At 40.8% G+C, this 20,766-nt stretch overlaps 1 protein-coding gene across 2 annotated transcripts in view; it reads right to left on the bottom strand.

The window, feature by feature from the left end:
* Positions 1-20,766, bottom strand: part of LOC308410333 (plakophilin-4-like) — a 93,828-nt gene that overhangs the window by 8,172 nt on the left and 64,890 nt on the right. For both annotated transcript variants that reach the window (XM_080903591.1, XM_080903592.1), the window contains exons 8-12: positions 13,211-13,381; positions 10,616-10,826; positions 9,169-9,301; positions 7,401-7,614; positions 1,332-1,515 (exon numbers count right to left, since the gene is read on the bottom strand). In XM_080903591.1, coding sequence (XP_080759717.1) covers positions 1,332-1,515; positions 7,401-7,614; positions 9,169-9,301; positions 10,616-10,826; positions 13,211-13,381 — 913 coding nt within the window. The remainder of the gene's footprint in view (positions 1-1,331; positions 1,516-7,400; positions 7,615-9,168; positions 9,302-10,615; positions 10,827-13,210; positions 13,382-20,766) is intronic.

Raw genomic sequence — 20,766 nt, 5'->3', positions numbered from 1 at the left:
TGTGCATGTGTGTGGTCTGACTAAAGAAATTACAGTACTTTGCTGAGTAAGTATAGACCCAACGACCACACCTATGCATGTTTGAGTGCAGTGTTACACAAACAATCACCTCAACTAGCTGGCACCAATTAGAAGCTGTGCTCTACACACTGCACTGTTCTCAAAGGAAGAAGCCCCAGGAGAGAGGTTGTGAGTTTTCCAATAGTTTTGACTGTGATATTCAAAGAAATGGTGACGGCTTTAAAACGTCAACAAGACAGAAAAATGTACCCATTTCACTAAATCGTGTTTAATCATTGATTGATTGATTGATTGATTGATTGATTGGTAATTTATTTCAACATGTGAACAATATACAAGTACATTTAGAAAAGAAATGAGAGAAAAAAAATATACTATACAAATTACATACAAAAAAACATTCTGATTAATTTACATGTTGAAAGGGAGTGGGAAGAAGTATACACTTATTTAATCCCACCCCTGTCCCATAAATTATCAGTGAATATTTAGTCAGCTTCCTTACTGATATAATTTGTAATAAAAATAGTGAACAGATTTCTGATATACTATATACTATAATATCACATCATGAATTTTTTGTTTGTTTGTTTTTAAATAGAGACATTCACTTAATTTAAATATTTTCCTTTTCTTTATAGATCGAGAAGATCATATTTTTATAACTCTTTTTGAACAGTTTTATGTTTGGACATTGCTTTAATTCCATATTCAGTTTGTTCCATAGTTTCACTCCTTGAACAGAAACACAAAAGCCTTTTCTTGTAGTACGTACCTTCATTGTTTTGAAGTTACAAAAACCCCTTAAATTATAACTTCCTTCTTTCAAAAAAAACATACTCTGAATATTACCTGGCAGTTCTTTATTTTTTGCTTTGAATAGAATTTGTGCTGTTTGGAATTTCACTATATCGTCAATTTTCAATATTTCAGACTGCAAAAATAGTGAGTTTGTATGTTCCCTATAACCTGCATTGTGGATGATTCGAATTGCTTTCTTTTGAAGAGTAAAAAGTGAATGTAATGTGGTTTTATAGTTATTGCCCCAGACCTCTGCACAATAGCTTAAGTATGGTGAAACCAGTGAACCCATATTTATGAAAAAATGCACATCATCCTGATAATGTTCGCTAAATAAAAAGTGATTTACGAGCATATCTACAAATTTTTTATTTTTAGATTTGAGGCGGGTCACTTTATTATCATATTTTCTTCAAACGCACGCTATGAGCTCATCAGTCATTACATGCAATAGCATCAGATGTCCACAGTGGGGAGCTAGTGCCAAGTGTGATCATCAGGTGGTTTACCTCAGGCAGCCTGTGGTGTTCCTCAGCACCAGAGAGGAGTGAAACTTCAGCTTGTGCTCGTCATCGAAGGTGGAGCTGCTCCATCCAGAGTGAGGGATGATCACAGTGTTAGTCAGAGTTGTTAAGGCGTCCCGGATGATTGTCATCTTGACGGCGTCACACGACGACAGGTTCCACAGCACCCCTGAGGACATAGCCACATGCAAACACAAGCATTGAGAAGCAGGCGTGCAAACCTTCTGTTAAGTCAGCTGAGCTGTCATGTGCACTTAGGTTAACCTAGAGGGGGGCTTTTAGTTCAGTGTGTGCGGACGTGTCCGACAACATGCAAACCGAGAACCTGAGTAAAGATATGACTATACCACGGCTCGAACATCAAGGCATCAGATATTCAAGTCAACAAGGCATCAGATATTCAAGTCAACTTTCATCTCTGCAGACTATCCTTGCGGCAAAGATTATTAGTTTGAAATGAAAAATATAGTAAGAAGGATGGGGTGGGGATCCATATGGCATCAGCTCAGTCATTTCAATTGAAATATAAATAATGTAGAAGTCTTTAGAAATTATGCCATCATTTCACTCAATTCAAACATACTTTTGGTAACCACTGATAATCACGCACAGTCGTGGCAGCTTCTGATACTGCATCTGTCATGGATTAGCCGGCATGTAACATGTTCTTCTAATTAGGTGACTCTTGCTGCTAGGCTTACACTAAGACACAGCCCGACTGCTGTAGGGCATTGGTAGCCCTGCAGGAGACAAATGTTACACAAGCTGAATTCTACAGTAAACACTCAGGGCTGAATACATGTGTAATGTTCAAAATGCAGCCAAAACAATGCTTCAAGTACAGTGTGCATGTGTGTTAGTGGTTCATGTGTGAGTGCTTAATGCTTCATGTTAATGAATCCATTTGCTGTTGTTGCTCTACCACTTGCTCACCTCAGTCTGTGCATTCAGAACACATCACATGATCAACAGACCAATGAAGCTATTACATGGAACTCCGTAATATACATGGACACACTACTGGGAGAGGTAAAACAAATAATGACAGGTCTTCCTGGCTACTTTTCTCTCAACCTCACTGTTTATCTTCTTTCAGTAAGCTGCCTCTCCGTCCTGCTCTGATTGAAGCAATGGAGACGATAATACTCTGTAATATGGCCCAAGAGCCCGATTGAGGCAGACTGCTGGCAAGAAGCTTTACAGACAGATATATGCCTGCCAAGACGGCAAGGTCTCTGCCACTGCCAGTCATTTAATCAACAATTTCTCTTACCATTAGCCTTATTAACACTAAATCAAAGTGCTTTCAAACCCATTAAAGTCCTTTAGTGAACTTTCATTACTTTCCTTTTATTATGCTAAAATAACAGGGAGGCACTGAAAATCATGTGATACGCAACTTATAAAGTTAACATGCAGCACGTGCTTCTTACTGGAGCCTGGCAGCAGTGTGTGTCTGTGTGTGTGTAAGAGTCATTTTGTGCATTTTGTGCTTTGTGTCAGGCGGACTAGTAGACTCTGCTCAACTTGACTCAGTGGGACTCAGTTTAAATCTGCACTAAGTGACCTTTGCTCCTTCCACCAGCACATTCAGTTCTGTGTTTACCTTTCTCACGGGACACGCACAGACTGCCTTGTAATAGGACCAATAATGCAGTGATAAGACACTCATGTCCACTGACCAACCTCCCTGCTTCTTCTTCTGACTCCACAATTCACTCTTTCTGCCTCTGGCAAGTTCCTAAACAGCCACTGAATGTCAATTTGTAGGAAGAATGTTCTCAGCTGGATTTTAGACTGATCCTGTGGAGGCAGCATGTCGGGAGAAATCAACAGGAGAATTCACTGAGGTGTGACTGACAACCCTGTCAGTGGTGCAACACCAGCAGCAATACCCATAAGTTACACCTGACAGTCAGACGGAACAGATGTATGCTTGTAGGCACCGACGTCAACCTTGTTCCCTACTCAGTGGCTTGTTCTCCAGTGCCTTGGCCTGCCTTTGAAACGCTGACCCAAGGTAAACATTGTTGTAAATTGTGAGAGCGCAGGAGGACACAGGGAGACGCATGGAGAAAAAAACACCAAAATAATAAATAAATAATCTGAAGGTGGTTAGAACAGCTAAGGAAGTTAAATGGACATATCTTTTGCCCTGAAGTAGCTCAGCTGTAACGCATTCTGGGTTTTTAACACAAACAGAGTAAACGTCTAAAGATCACAGATAAAGAACTAAATGGCCACAAGGGATTGCACTGGCACAGTGACTCAGAACTGCAATGATTATTGGGTGTATATGGCTGACAGTTGCCTGCAGAGTTCAGAGTAAGTCTGGCACCACTTCCCCTCATCAGCAGCCACTTGCCAAATTTTACATGTAGTTAATCTAAGTCACCCACTTGTGCAAATTTGGTGTTTTTACCAACTTCAGTTCTGCCATTTTTATCACAGAAATACACAAAGAACAGACTCATCCTGACTACTGAGACACCTGTATCCTGCAGAAAATGTGTGTCGCAACAGTCAGCATTGTCATATTTATTGGACACATGACACTGAAAGGCTAAACGAGACACAAGGAGAGAGACAGAGAGACTCCTAAATAAAATCTGAAAATATTACAAGCAGTGATCTTGGAAATTAAAGAGCTTTCTGACATTTTAGCAGTACTTAATCCAATGCACTTGATTACATTCTGTCATAATGCAGTCCTGCAAGCCTATGTCATGCTGCATTTGCTAAATATGTGTGGATGACGACTTTGGAAAATTTAGTCAGCTGAACTCATGTTATAATTATTAAAATGACTTCAATACCCACCAGGATGTCTGTGACTCAGTCCAAAAACTCTCTGGTGTGATTTAAATGCTTCTGTATATTTTGTTAGCTGCCCAACAAAGCTGACTTTCATTAATCACTCATTTTTCACTCCAAGTGAGGCTAAACACTTTCGACAGGCGGAATGAAAGTGATCTTGATTGATTCCCCAAATGTGTCACTTCTCCCCGGAGACCATTTCTGTGTCTTCAACTACAGGTCGACACGTCATCGACTTTGCCTGGCGAAGCAATAACTGGGTCGTCTTTCAGTTCAGTTAGTATAAAGCTGCTGATCATCCAAAAAAAACCGGCTCAGTTTATTAACCTTTTAATTTTTGGAGTTAAAAAAAAAAGCTTCAGTACTGTCTGATCTCTAATACTGCATCGACTAAATCAGCTCGGCTTGTACTTTTGAGGTTAGTGAGCATTTTTCATTTTTGCGCCCCGCACGCAGTGAAAGTCATGGATATATTTTCAGATGAAATTACCTTTATCATTTATCACTTGAAAAAAGGTTATTAATCTTCTCATTCTTTGTTCTCCAAGAACACAAACATAGCAAATCACACCAAGACTTGGCAACTAAAACTAGCTTTGTGGGTTAATGCCATTCAGCTTCTCTGTATGTACATTAGAAGTAGGTAATCTTTTACAAACATTTATTTTTTAAATTAAAAAAAAAAGAAGCTCTTGTTTAAACAGTCATTTAATATTTCAAAGTCCAGAATATGCAAAAACAGTGTTTGGCATGTTGATTGCAATCAGTGTGGAGCAAAGTTTTGGAAGTAAAACCAAGATAAAACGTCAGAACAGGGCAATAACAGAGCGTGTGTGTGTGTGTGTGTGTGTGTGTGTGTGTGTGTGTGTGTGTGTGTGTGTGTGTGTGTGTGTATTTGTTGTCCAGGTATTACTCATGTTTTAAGGGCCTAAATCTGTCATATAATGGGGACGTTTATTCCTTTTGGGGAAGAAGTCCTTATACAATAAATCATTACATTTCAACACAGTGACATGTTTAGATAAGTTTAGATTCAGGTTATGCTTAGTAGCAGATATTGTTTAAGGTTAAGGTTAAAGAAAGTCAGTAAAAGTGAAGCAAGTTAATGTAAAGTCCACTGGAGTCATGATGCACGACTGTGTGTATGTGCATGAATGGCAGTTTCAGGTGTTTCATCTACTGGTGCTAATAACAGAGCAGTGTGTTTGTCCTTTGGATCTGAAGAAGTGATTAAGAACAGAGCAATAACCACAACAGCTGTTGGAAGAGGAGGCAGGTAAAGGGATGAGATCAGGTTGTGAGTCTCCCCCAGCATGACCCATGACCTGAAGCAAGAGTGGCCTGTTCTTATAGCTAGCTCTAATGAAGCACAGATGACAATAGAAGCTCAAATAATCGAACTCCACTGGCAACGACACTAAAGAAGGTGTTCTAATTCAAATTCTAAATATCCCACAAAAGCTGCCTCATAAGGAGCTGTGGGTGAGTGAATAATGTCTGTCTTCTCCACTTTAAGCTATGGTGTGGGCTGTCTTTGTCATCCACCTGAAAGCTCTTTATGTGGGCGTTTCTCATCAGCTATAATTGTGCTGCTTTCCATTTCACTCTGAAGTCGAATGTTGGAGCTGGGAGTGACGCTGCAGTAGTAAAGTTGGAAAACTGAGGAAAAACAGCATTTGTTTTGCTCCTCAGCAAGGTGGAGCCATTCGTGCATTACTAGCAACACAGCACAGTGGTTGGGTTTTTTGCACTTTAAAAACACACAGCTGCAGCACATTTGCGTATGGCTCATTTAGTGAGTCACAAATACACAATAGTAATATTTCAGATTGTAAGTTTTACAATTTTACTGAAGATTACCTGCACTGTTGCCATCTTGGATAGTTAAATCAGAATTGATGGGGCTTCTCTGACTTTCTGAGTTGGAAGTCTGATTTGTTCCAATTGAATATTCAGACTTCAGATGGAACGCACCATTAACCAGGGTGATGCAACCCTGCTGACCTTTTCAAATTACTCTTGTTCCTAGGGTCTGCACTACCAATTACCCACATCAGGCTTTCTGTGGAAGAAAGGAAAGGAAAAGAACCTAAACAGAGATCGCACTAAAGGAGACGAATTGGAAATGCCTGCGCATCATCTGAAATGCAAGTGTGAAGAAAGACAATTTAGAGACTGTAGATTCCAATGTGAGAATGATTATTTTCTCCTTTTTAAGCAGAGTCAACAAACGCTCTACTAGAAAAGGAAGCTGAAGATTATCTTCTCGCAGACAATACAAAAGGGTTCATATTCAGGCTCGTATTGTTCACCCTCGGGGGACTGCTGGATTGTAACCTGAGCGCATGTTAGACCGGGGGTTTGGAGTCCAGCACAAACAGCTGACTCTGCCACCTGGGAGCCAAATGTCTTGGCTTGCTTATTTTTGTAGTGCTCCACCCTGATCCTAAACAACACGGATTTATACCCTATTTGCAGACCTCAAACAACACACAAATGCAGCTGAGTCGCACACAGGCCAACGCAGAGAGGGAGAGAGAGAGGATTATCAAGCCCACTGGCAGGAACGCTTGTTTTCTGACAGAGAAGGAGCTAAAACGGCAGCCTAAGTAATAAAAGAAAAAGCATGAATCCCACAGAAATGTGGTTTTATTTTGTTGCATATGTCATAAGCAGCAGTGACAGCAGTAGCAGCAACTTAAGGAAAAGCCTCTACACCTGAGTTATTACTACAATCATAATTTCAGAACAGACTATGGTAAGCCGTCTGCTTAATAGCTTATTCAAAGCATCTTTAAGCGCAGTAATCCACAGTTAACCATGACAAGCAGCACTAAACAACCTCGAGCTTCTTCAGAGACCATGTCAGGATTCATAAGTTACAGCCCCACTGCAACTGTACTGTAATGATCTCTCCTGTAATGCCCAGCAAGTCATTTATCAAATTCTGTAAAGTTGCTGTGTCTGATGCTGGATAATACCAGTGCTGAAATGACTTGTCAGTGAATCAGTTAGCCTGCGAGCTAAAAATAAAAAGCAAGTAATCGAAATTATTCACCGATCAGAAATGGCCCAGATGTAAAGATCTGACTAACTTCGAGGAATCTATTTGTGCGTGTGAATGAAGTGTAATTTGGATTCTTTTCAAGTTTAACAGAGAAGTGTGTGGATGAATGCCCTGGCAGATTTTTTAAAGCATATAATTCCCCTTAGAGTTTCTGCATTCTCCACACTAACCTGTCACAAGCTCCCTCACTTCCGCATCCACAGTCTTTCTAAGGAGACGGAGCAGTGCTGGGATACCCCCGGCGTTCCTAACAGCGATCTTGTTGTCATCCATAGTTTTGCCATACACGAGGTTCCTCAGAGCGCCACAGGAGTTCCTCTGGACTTCAAGGACTTTGTGGTCTAGCAGGTCCACCAGGTGTTTGATTCCTCCCAGTCGACACACCTGGAGTCAGGATTTTCAGATGTGAAATGATTCTGACCACTAACAACATTTTTTAAAACTTTCCCTGTAAAACACGGGGACAAAAATCATGCATTTATTCATGTGACAAGAGAATCTACGCACAGGGAATTAATTCATACCAAACAAATTATTTTGAAAAGAAATGCTAATATATGACCATGGAAAAAGCCTTAACCACAGGAGATGGTAGACTAAAAGAAAACTGGATTTACATTTCCTTCTGGAGAACAGAACAATGTGTACTCTGAAAAAAAGAAAAAAAAAAAGCTCCCTGCTTTTCGCTTTGTAATATGAATCAAGTTCTTCTGTCATACGGCATCCAAGAAAAACAGTATCTAAAAAATACCGTCTTCATAACTTATCTTAGTCTTTATATGTCAAAATCACCATTATGCTAATGTCTGAAAGGACAAATCCAGAGCAGATGCCTCTTTGGATTTATTTATTTTTCTAACTGTTGCTGTAAGCTGTGGATGTTTTTTCTTTAAATATACTTGCTTCTGATGTGCATGAGCAGTGTGATTGTGACTATGTGCACATTCTTGTGACTCTTTGGTAGCTCTAAACTTTTTCAGCTCGACGAGTTGAACTGACCAAATAATACATCTCCTAGTTACAAATAATTTCTTTTGTCTGTGTCAAAGTGACCACCTGACTGTCTGACCGCCTCACACTTCCAGACCTAAATTCCATTTTCACAGCTCCAGTCATCAGTTCTGCTTGTTAAGCGGACACTAGCTCAGAAAAGTAATTGTGAACCTCTTGGAACACGCATTAAAAAAAATACCTCTCTATAATCCACAAGCTCGTATGAGATAACCCACGCTGATAGGTTTTACCTTCTAGTAAAGTAGTAAAGTGTGACATATAAGATAGATCACAGCTGAAGGAGATGATTGTACAAAAACTACAGCAGTTGTATTTCGCAGTTTTTCAGACATAGAGACAACATTCAATATTCATGGAATAACTAGGTGTAGTCATTGCACCAGTAATAAAATGGCTGATTTGTGTATATCCTTTCGTCTGTGTGAGTTCTCTTCAGGTATTGCAGGTTCCTCCCACAGTCCAAAGACATGCAGTTAGTGGGGTTTCATTAACTGGTGATTCCAAATTGATCTTAAGTGTTATTATAAGCACGGATAGCTGTGTGTTTGCGCGTGTTAGCTCAGCAACAGATTGGCAACCTGTCCAGGGTGTTCCCTGCCGCTCCCCTTAGGACAACTGGGATAGTTTCCAACCAATCTCAGTTGTCATAGAGCAGATGGATGGATGGATGATTTATACAGGCTAACTCAGAGCTCAAAGTTACTGCTATAGTCATACCACAAAATTGTAGTTAAAAAGCCAGTTTTCACTTTGACTGTCGCTGGCTTTGCTCTTCTCATCTGCCAGATATTAAGAGTTTTTGGTAAAGTATATGCACATCTCCAAAATCTGGCCCAATAAACTAACAAAAAAATTTGAATAACATAAGAAGTTGAAATAACTCACTGTAATAAGAGTGTAAGGGATTAGTGGTAGAACACCTACCTCATTCTTGACTCGATTATCACCAAAGCACAGGTGTTGCAGGTAGGCAGCTGCATTGGCCTGCACTGATGGGAAGTGGTGCTGCAGCATGTGAATCACCTCTGTTAGCTCTGGGTCACGCCACGCGAACTCTCTAAAAGTACACGTGGGGTGAAAAGGTATCAGCATGACGGCAGCGACTGGAAGAAGGTTGCCTCCTTAAAAACCACAGGCACCTTTTTCCTGAAAATGAATTCTTCAGCACCTGAGGACAGGCTGATAGAGCCAAGAAGTTACATTTGCAGGTCCAGTTAGGTCACACTTAGATTATTGGGTTTGTGCATGTAGCACATTAAAGAAAGAATAAAGGAATGCATTGTATCTAAACTTCTTTTTTAAGATACTAATAATGGATTTTTCAAACTTAAAATTAGACAAAATGATTTGTGATTGTAGACCTCTGCCAACCAGTCAATTTGTAGTTTATATCCATATTGGATCCAAGTTGCCTGAATTAGTGTTGCACAATAACAAAATACCAATAAGTACTTTAATCGACCGGCACTTCTGGTTCTGACTACTGAGGACAACAACATTTAACTGCACTCATGCTAATTATTATCCCTAATTCAGACTCTTCATTTAGAAATATACACCAACACTGACAGAGCCACTACTTCCCATATGAGGAAGATTGTGCATGAGTACATTATAATCTTGTGCATGCTCATCCGTTAATGTGAATGCACACAGGTCAAATTTTTGCCTCGCTGAAAGTGATACATGAATGTTAATAGATTCAACCTAGTGAAATTGCCTGTTAAGACATCTAGGGAAAAGTGGTTAATGGAAAAGAGGCAAAGAGTGAAAGGGGCTTAAGTTGTAAGAGAAATACCTTTGACACACTGACTGAATTATGCACACCACAATCCCAGGCTGCTAGAACTAAATTTGTGGCCTTTGAGCTAAACTAACAAGTCTTTCCTAGACAGGAGCAATGTTAAAATTAATTTTCTAGAGGAATTTTGACTCTGACGCCATTCCAGAATGGGCCGGTGTCACATAAAATAAGCATGGTGCACTCACTTTAAATACTTAGACAACAGCATAAACAAGTGTAAACAAATTTCCCAATGAGCAGGGTCACTGCAAATGTCAATCCACTCTCTACGCTTACACGACAAGAGCAGACACAGCACTTCAGCACATCTGAGAATCTTTTGTTAAGTGGCCAGGCATAGTTGAGCCAGCTTAACGGCCAGAGCTGTGTGTGCGTGTCTACCCAGGAGGTTCACTGTTTGAATAGTAAGAGGACACCGGTGTTGACCCAGCAGAACAGGACTGCCTTGTAAGCAAAAGTAGTCCCCCTGGATTACTGGTTTATGTTACACTACACTGGTTACTAACCACAGAATAAGTTTAGGGAAACAGAAGCATAGAAATAGAGTGAAATGTGTGCCGAGCTTACCTCGGATCCTTCTGAATGCTGTCTATGGAAGGAGAGCGGGCGGCACCATCATCCACGACAACAGCCTGGCGGGTGTAATTGGGATCGGAAGGCCGGTACTGTGCTGAGCGATAGGGATCAGCATAGGTGGCTGATGTGTTAAGAGTATAATTGTTTCTTTGGTAGGTCATGGCACTTCGCTGGCTAGACGACCTTTGCAGACTGCCCACACCTAAGGGATAAATCCAAATCATTCAGATTAAACACAAGACCAAAAACACAAAAACATCTTAGCAGCGTCTAGACGTCGTCAGCTAAACTTCCAGCTTTCCCCGCCATAGGCATACATCTTTAAACAAAGCTGGAAATACAGACATGCTGCTGTTCTGACAAGCTCAGCAAATTCTCAAATCTGGAACAGATTAATGATGAGGATAAAACACAGCTCCCATGGTAGCACAAAGCAGAACTCTTTTCCTTCAAAGACCTCTTTACTTCTTGTTGCTTTTACAAGCTTGTGTTAGCCAGAAGGATCCTGCTGGTTTTCAAAGAGGACAGGAGGACTCAACTTGCTTGGTGATCCACAAATCCTTTCTTCACCGCCTTCTTGCTCCTCTGAGACATCCTATGCTCGGGCTAAGTTTGCCAAACAAAGCAGACAGAATTTGGTAAACCAAGGCGCGCTCCAAAAGAAGGAGAAAAGAAGTCAGCCTGAGAGCACCTCCCTTCAGTCATCTTTCCTCTTTTCATTTGCACCGAATGGTATTATGACCTAGTTTTTTAACACAATGGGTCACAAACAGAACGGCATAAACAAGCTGCTTGGATTCAGCCCTCCTTCTCACCGGAGCCACGTGATATGAGGCAGCGTGACTGCTGCGCCGGTCAGATCTCTATCCTCCATCCAACAGAACTTGGCACGAGCGTGCTCAAACTCCCTCCTACCAGCAGCCAAGACGTCAACTGGTGGGGTTACTCCAAAAACACAATTTCGCGCATCACTGCACTTCTATGTTGGGCAGCAGCTCTACCGCGCAACGTGGTTATCTCCCAAAATGTAACCTTACACAGCCAAAGACATTGGAAGAGAAATTATAAACAACATACTGCAGCTTTGCAATTTTACAAGAACTATTTGGATTCCATTTCTCACCTTCTCAGAAAAAGATCGATACTTCCATTGCTCCTGCTTGCACAAAAAAGTACACTGCCTGCTTCCAGAAAAAGCCCCCAAAAATGCATGGAAAGCCAATAGGGGGAAATGGCCCATTGAAATTTCATTTCACAACATAACAAAGAAAACTGTGGGATCAAATTGGATTTTTCTAATGAGATAGCTCTCACAAAGCCCCCATATTGAACACCCCCTCCAGCTCTATCCCACTCGCCTTTTCTTAGTATAGCTGGAATAAACACATTACAGTGGCTTGTCTGTGGGGCTTCTTCATACCACCAATAGCATTTATTAGTGAACTTATCGGTCTAAGCAGATCTCCGGTGTGCCGAGGAGAAGCCTGAATGGAGTGCGCGTGCACGTCATGGGAATTAAACATGCGTATCCGAGGCAGGAGAGATGATGAGAGGAAAATACCAACATCAGGACAGCTGGAAGAGCACAGGCTGTGGATGTGGCTAACCAAGCTGTCCCCTTCATCCTTCTTCTCATTCTCAATGTGACACATGGGTAATGGACTCCTTTGTGGCAGGATGACATATCAGAACCTGCCCATTAACTCATGTCTCACCCATTTCTGTCTGACAGTGGAGGGAGGATGGAAATGGAGGCAGCGGAAGAGAGAACGAAAAGTAGAACTCAAGAAAGAAAAGCAAGAAAGAAAGACATAACATACTGTGCGCTAAAGGGCAGACAGAAAAATGTCCGACCCCCACATGGACAGCGATAGTCCTCCATGGGGGATATGGGAAAGAGTCAAAGACACCTGGATTAAATGGCAAAGACTTTGACACACTTAAAGTCAAAGAAACTACATAACAGGAAGAAGGCACTTCTGATGTGAGGATGTATAGAGTAAAAATTCTGTGCTCATCCTGACCTGGCTCTACCGCACGAAGATGCAGCACAAGCAAAGAAGATGGTAAATGGAGTTTCTAGCAGATTTGATCTGTCGCACACAAACACACTCAAATCAAAAACTGTGTTGTTTGTAAGGTACTGCAGGGGTTCCCAGCTTCTATCTGTGCAACAATGTCACTGAGTGGCAGGGGACGCGTAGCATCAAGAAAAACATTACCTCGGTATACGATGTCCTCTGCCTCCTCTCTCAAGCTTTCTCTTTTTAACCCATCTCTGCTGGCTAGATTCATCTGCAACCAGCTGCATACATACAGTTGTGCCACCTCAACTTACTGACAGGAAAAGCATTTTCTGACTTTTAAAAAATGTTCCCCATGGCTCCACAGCAAGTATTTCATAGCAGTTGTGAGCGTAGGTGATGCTTTGCACTTTTGTTGACACTAAACTCAGGTTCTTCCAACAATCTGGCAGCAAAATTCTTACTTGTGAGAGGGAAACGCATAATTTTAGTATCATAGGGAGACTGTTACTAACTATTATTAGTAACAATGTCCAAAAGTTAATAATAATGTGGGGCCAACCTGATGTGCTCCTGTAGAGCGTGCTCTGGTGGGTGTGGCTGGGACTGCGATACAACGGGCCCTTGTACGTCCGATCCTCATAGATTGGTGCGATGTGGCGGTCTGGGGAGATGGTTGACCTTAAGTCCGGGGCCAGCTGGCTGTGCTGACTGGCGTAAGAGCTCCGTATTCCTGCAAATGAATATAAATGGGAAGAATTTAGTGTCTGTGTCTTTTCAAAATATTATAGACCAAGACAGCGACTTTCAGGCCATGTTTTCATGATTCTTACAGGATAACTGTATCAGCGTGTTAAAAACATCAGTGGAAAACATGGTGGCTGCAAAAAGAAACAGCAAGAGTGCTTGGATCCCCCCCAAACTACGGTATTTAGGTCACTTAAGTCACCTGATACTTGGTAGACTTAGATAATCAATCTCAGAAAACAACATCTCTTCTTTTGTTGTCAAACTTAATGTCATTGTTGTGTGCGGTTCACTGATTTACAAAAGGGACACTGCATCGCTTTACAGCAATAATGCAGTTTTGACAAAAACAAAAGCAGACATGATGTTCACAGGATCCTATCTTATGTATCAGGTTAAATCAATTTTCAAACTTGATCAAAATGAATAGAAAGCACTGCACATGCTGAAGAAATAATTCAATTCACAGAAATATGACTGTCAGTAAAGTATGAAAAATGAAACAAAAACACAAAACAAAACATGAGTTGGGGAAAACCCCACATCTGCTTCTTTTTGTGAACAGGAACTAGGCACAAGCAAATGCTAAATATTGGTTGAAATGACTAAAATGAGTCACTGAAGTGAACTGAGCAGATACCGAAGTGACACTGCAAACCAATCAGTCCATTAACAACAGAGTGTTTCACATAACAAACAAACAAATGCTATAATCAGCAAAAAGCTCTCCTGACGGGGGTGAGAAAAGGAAACCATTGTCTAATTAAAAATCCCTTTCACAAAGGTCACTTTAACAGGATATGCAGGCATAGTCGAGCATCAATTTCTGTCTGACTCAGACTCGGGTCAGATGTAAAACAACAAGAGCAGAATGAGGAAACATCACACTGCTCTGGGTCTTTCCATATAAAGGGAAGCACGGCTATTATGTCTCACTCTACCAACCTCGGAATGCCTAAACTTCCAACAAAAACAAACGTGAGCGAGGTTGTGCAGTCATGGCCAACAATCTGACAAACTGACATTGTGTCACATGGTAGGCAGGTGAAATCGCACACTTGCACACTCTGTCACTTGTAAGGTTTTACCTATCAGGACATAATCAGTCCTTGACCAGGTCTTAAAAAACAATAGCAAGTTAGACAAGTTAGCCAGTGCCATGATTAATATAAATGATGCCAAAATGCAGAAGCAATGTGTGGAAAACTAAAAGCATCCCATTAGTCAGCAGCTATGGATGAATTTTGGCCCACTCTTCTTTCCAGCTCTCTTACGGTCCAGCCACAGTGTCTCACTCAGGCTGAGGTATCTGTTGGACAAATGGCCTCACATTTGTTTCTAGAACACGTTGAAACTTTGAGTTGACCATGAACTCCTCAAAGACTGCAAAGCACACAGATCCTGCAGCTGCAAAACAAACCCAAACCATCAGCATCCACCCCCGTGCTTCACTGTTGGTGCAAGATGTTTGTGGTAATGTTTTGTTTGGGTTTTTTTGCTAAATGTGGTGCCATGCATTATGGCCAACCATCTTGTCTTGTGGTTTGTTTAGCTGCAACTTTGAAAAGCTAAGCTGTGCTGCCGTGTTCTTTTTAAAGAGAAAAGCAACCCATACTTGTTTTATGCAGAGGTTTTTCTTTTTTAAATTGTACTTTACTAATTGTGCACAGTTTCAGGTAGTTAAAAGTCTGAGATGTACTTCTTGGGTTATTTTGCAGTTTCTCTAAGCATTACAAAATGTGACCTTGGGTTGAATTTTCTGGGACGCCCACTCCTGGAAAGATTGGCCGCCGTCTTGAATGTTTTCCACTCGTGATTAACCTTTTTCAATGTAGACTTCAAATTGTTTGGAAGTGACCTTAAAACCCTGCTGAGAGTTATGGGCAGCATCAATTGCCCCTTTAAGATCACTGCTAATGTATTCCCTACTTGGCTATGTGTTAACACACACCTGAGAGCTCCAGCCAACAAAGTGACAAAACCTGAAATTTTACAGAGGTACTCACACTTCTGATGCTCAATCGAGAACATATGATTAGCAGCACTGCTACTGCCTCTACTGGCTACTATGTACCTACCTATGGAAGTAATAAGAGACATAAGAACACTTGATTTGTTAAATCGATGTGTAATATGCCATGTTTTGTAGTTCATTGGAGGTTATATTAAGCTGGTTTTAGGAATTTCATTTTTATTATGTCCCAGTGTGTAAAAAGAACACGACACGTGTTGTCATCTTTCTTTTTGCCATGACTGGATGAGAGTATATAAAAGAAAAATCATTTTAAAAAAAGGCCTTTGTAATACCTTAATATGTAACCACAAACAAGTTAAAACTTGACATGTTGACATTTTCTCAAGGAACATAAGAATATGATTAAAGCGTTCTTAGTTATGTTTTAAAGAGACGATGAGACGTCAACAAAAGTTGCTGTGGTTATAATGTTATGACGCAACTTTGGAAGAGTAACTTTTGGCTCCAATATAATGTGCATGGCAGCATATACACCTGCACCATCTGTTCTCACTCTATACCAACTCAAACTTGAAAAAGCAAATTCATTTCCCTGCTCCCCAAAACACAGAATGGTTAACTGAAACAATCGATAGGAGAGGGTAGTTCATTTGAGTAGAATTTGTACTGAAGAAGGAAAAGAAAATGGATGAAAAATCTGATTAAAAAGGGGGCCCTGTTAATTTAAACAGGAGGGGGTAATGGGCTGCAAAATTTCTATCAAAATAACCAAGGGCTAGTGTCTGAAAATGGACCACAATTATAGCATGTCTCAGCCAATCATCCCCTAATCAAGTTAAACTCAGAGCTGAGCTATTCTGCTGTGACATAACAAGAAGCAGAATAATAGTCGTGCTTTTACCGTCGCATTTTGAAGATCGCAAAAAAAGGTTACGAGTCCAAACTTTATTTTTATTTTACAGACCAATTAAAAATAAACTGGTACGATGAACTGTAGAGGACAGCGTGGACATAAAGGCGTTTGCTCCTCTTTAATCTCCATTCTCATCAAACAAACCTAAACAAACACCATTTAAGTAATGTTTGTTTTAAACCTCACATCACTGAAGCTCACTAAGCTGTGAACCCCAGTGGGCCAGTATACAGTTGGCAACTTACTGCTTATTGCACATTTCACAAGCCCCCAAACGTCACTTGGGTCCTCTCCAACTGCATGAGCTCAGGCACAGACTGCTGCTAAACACGAGCTCTGCCATGCAGAACCAGCTAAACGAGGGAGTATTGTCACAATTTGAGACTGAGGACATTAATAAATAAACATATTTGCCTCATTTGTGAGCAGAGAGACTCTGGAGGCAAGACGAGTACAAATTTCAGATGTAGATGGTAGACTAGACTGAGGCTGACCTCTGAAACACAGAGCCTTTACATGCACTGAGGCAAGCATAGGATGAGGCATTGGGCAGCTGGTTAGGGGACCCTGGTAACCTCAATCTGAATAAACATGCAGAGAATCAACTAACTAGCTTAATGGTGTAGTTTTATTGAAATAATGGTTGCAGTCCAAGTTACTAGCTGATATTAGCAGAAGTTGTAAAACAAAACAAAAAAAAAACAGATTTAAAAAAAGGATTTTCCTTACCGGTATTTTCAGTCATACATGTGCAGTTAGAGTGGTCTATGCTTAAAATGTCCAAAGTTTTAAATAACAAGATATATGAAAATAATCCTTGTGAACCGAAAGCTTAGGCTTCAGCCTGCTCTAAAGGCTCAGCTTAAGAGAATTTCTCCAACTCTTGAATATCTTTGAGATCACAGACATGGGATGTAATTAATACGGTTATCTCAGCCACACAGTTTTATACCCGTGAGCACAGCAGGTGGTTTGCCTTCTGTTTATAAGGGTCAACCAATAAGAAGAAAGTTGGCTTGAAGGAAAGGACAAAAAAAAAAAAACTTGTTTCAGACAATGGATTAACTGGGGTGAGAGGGTGGGCGGCACTAAAGCCCAGTATTAGATAGATACAGATTTGTGTTTAAACCATGTATTAGGGCTGTTTGATATAACGATATATCGGATGACGATATAAAAATGTCTATCGTTTCATTTTACGCTATCGTTTGTTTCGTGGTGTCGTAAAATAAACTGTTTACGGCAATATTTTTTCATCGTTTTGATGGTCACTGTAGTGGTTATATTAATTTCTTAAAGTTCTCTCTTTCTCTTATATTTTATATAACCACACTACAGACGGACAAGAGCCTGTTTTTATGTGTTATGGTTAGCAACAACAACGTTAACAGAATCGCGTGTCCGCTTGTTTATGTTCCACATAAACCTTTCACAATAAAGCTCAAGATCCTGTTGACTTTTCAAAATAAACTGAATCACGTGAAAGAGCAGATTATTTACGGATGAGAAGCAAAAAAGAGCCGCAGGGTGCTAATAAATAGACCTTAGACTCAAACGTTAGAACAGGCTTTTCCCCGCAGCACGCCGTGTAATAAATACTCACAAAGAAAACGGCGGCCTTTACAACTTATGTCTAAAAATGTATAGTTTCATGCATCGGTTAAAACACTCGACTCCAGCTACATGACGCGCAGCTGGAAACACTTCACGCAAGTCGAGCTGCCCGAGATTCACTGAATTTACAGAAAATGTTACATTTTTGTGATTTATATCGTTATCGGACGATAGAATTCTTATATCGGGATATGAGATTTTGGTCATATCGCACAGCCCTACCGTGTATCATACAGAACCCAGAAACTAAAATACAGAGCTGGAATTGAGCAGAATAACTCCGCTTTAAGGTCAACGTATCACCAGGCTCAGTGGGCAGGTCTTTTCCCCTAATGAATCAAATAAACACACAAATACAGATTAAATTCTATCAAAGTCTAAATTGCAAGTAAATGAGCATTTCCTGCCAAAATATCAGTCTGACCTTGACCTGAAAGCTGGAGAAAAAATGGTGTCCTAGCTTCTAAGTGCTCTCTGACAGCAAGAGCATTTTATGGAAGAGATCACAACAAGTGCAATCCATTTTGGGTAAAACAGTGTTGATAAAGCACCCAGTTTTTTGTCAAGGTTATGACAGATTTTAAAACATTTACTCTAAATTAAATTTAGAGACTGGCTTTTTAGCCATTGCATAGTAATAAATTAAATGATGGCGAGTGCTGCAAACGTCCTTGAATTATGGAAAGGTTTAAACAAGGCTGTGGACTTCATTTATATATTGAAGATTTGATTGTTTTTGACTGATTTTCCCTCACTAATGAAAGTATTTTTTTTGACAACTTCAAAGTGTTGTCAAGTAAAGAGGGTTGAAATAAGGCAAAACTAAAATATATCATAACCTACAAAAGCTTGTCTGTTTTGTTTATGTGTGTTTCCTATAAAAAAAAAAAAAGTTAACCCCCTAAAACCTAAAGAAACGCCCAAGCTCTGACTCTCCACTCCATAGCCATATAAACAAAGACATAAACTAAGGTTGGAAGGAAGTAGTAAAACAGAGTAAAGAAGAAAAATTCTGCCACTGTGTGCACTCAATAGTGCAGGCAGCCTTTCACGCCATAGCTGTGCGCACAATAACCACTAGCAGCAGCTTGGCAGGAAATCAGTTCAGCTTCTCTTGTTCAAAGGTTTGGAGAGGGTAGGAGATGGAGAGAGAAGAGGTGGTGGGAAGACATAAGGAAAGGCGGGAAAAGAAAGTAGCCGAGAGTATAGGAGGGGATGCGAACGAGAGGATGAATGAAAAGAGGGTTAATGAGGTTGTCTAGGACCACCAGAGACCTCTCATTCCATGTAAAGCCTAGCCACATAAACAGAGCTTTTGGCACAGCTGTGACCGAGTGAGTGGGAGAGAATCTCCCAGGCACAGGAACCTTCATGCATATCTCTGCCTCTCAGCAGCCTGACTCCTGAAAGTAGCAACATTCAAACAACCTTAGCAGAGACTAATCTGTCCCCCGATAGAAGGGCTGCAGTCACTTCTAAAGGCATCTGCAAATTGTCAGGGAGAAATAACATACTGCTGTCTATTGAGGATGAATGGCCCACATTCCTGCTGCGTTATAGTCATTTAATTCTCCCCCTCAGTCCTCTCACCGTGGCTTTAACAGATTACACTTGGCAGAGGCTGGATAAAGGGTGGTGGCTGCTTGGCGCGTGCTTTCCCTGGAGAAACAAACACTTAAATGGATGCAGCTGAATGTATCCTTCAAGAAAAATACATTTCAAGAACCCTCTCTAAACAAACGGAACTCCTCAAAGAAAACTGGGATGATTATCAGAAAATCATTACGCATGAAAGTTCCTAAAGGGGTAAAAATTCGATTGCACCACAGCTAAAACTACCCCGGTAGCCTGGATGGCGAAATGAAAATGCAGACATTGAGATGTGCTATTTTCCCCCCTTTCTCTTCCTTCCTCTCTGAAAGGGACATGGAGCGTAATGAGCACATTATTAGGGACAATTTATCTTCATTTTCCATTTTTCAGCAGCAGAGGGAAGCTCTGACATCATGCCAGTGACAGCGCAGGGAGGGGAGCCAGGTGGATGAGTAGTCGGAAGAGTAGAGGGAGGCGAAAGGGCACAAATGAAGCACAAAAAGGTGGACAGAAGTGTGATGAAAAGGCAGCAGAGAGAACCAAAAAGTGTGTGATGAACCAAGAAAAAGGTGAGGAGGAGGGGGAGGAAAAACACTTTCTGATAGATATTGACAGAAAACCACCAAGAGCTACAACATCAAGTTCAGGCTGCTGGATGGTGTTTGCCAAATGCTTGCAATTGAGTCTGATTGTGTGATCGTCCCATTTCCTTCTACTATGGCTCATCGGACACTTGTGAAAAATTACTGCAAAGTGCAGATGATGCGTTTGTGACAAAAAGGAAGACTGTAAGGGGGAGGACAAAGAAGGTGACAAAGAAATGAAGGAAAGCAGAAGGAACAGAAAGCTCAGTTCGTTGGCCAGATTTATACTCCCTTGACGACACACACACACACACACACACACACACACGCGCAGACAGCTGTGGACACTGAGGAGTGAAGTTGTTCTACTATTACTGTTACACTACTCAGGAGGCTGACAACCCTTTGGCTCTGCTGGAGACATCATCAGTCAAAGTAGCAACATCTGTGTTTGTGTGTGCAGTGAGTCTGGGTAATAAAAAAAACAATCTCACTTTAAGAACACTTCCATAGTAACAATGATAAGCTCTGAACTACTACTAAGTCAGGCTAGTGTAATAAATAAATACAAATGCATGTGGAAAGGCCTGTGATGTTTAATAAAAGGCTGGAAAAACAACAAATTCACCCAAAATTAAAACATTTAAAGACAGTTCCATCCCACTGAGGAAAGAAGCAGCATGCAGTCACGA

The sequence above is a fragment of the Rhamphochromis sp. 'chilingali' genome (assembly GCF_963969265.1).
Source record: "Rhamphochromis sp. 'chilingali' genome assembly, chromosome: 14".
NCBI classification, from domain to species: Eukaryota; Metazoa; Chordata; class Actinopteri; order Cichliformes; family Cichlidae; genus Rhamphochromis; species Rhamphochromis sp. 'chilingali'.
Note: the sequence above shows the minus strand (reverse complement) of the source record. Positions and strands in the feature narration are given on the sequence as shown.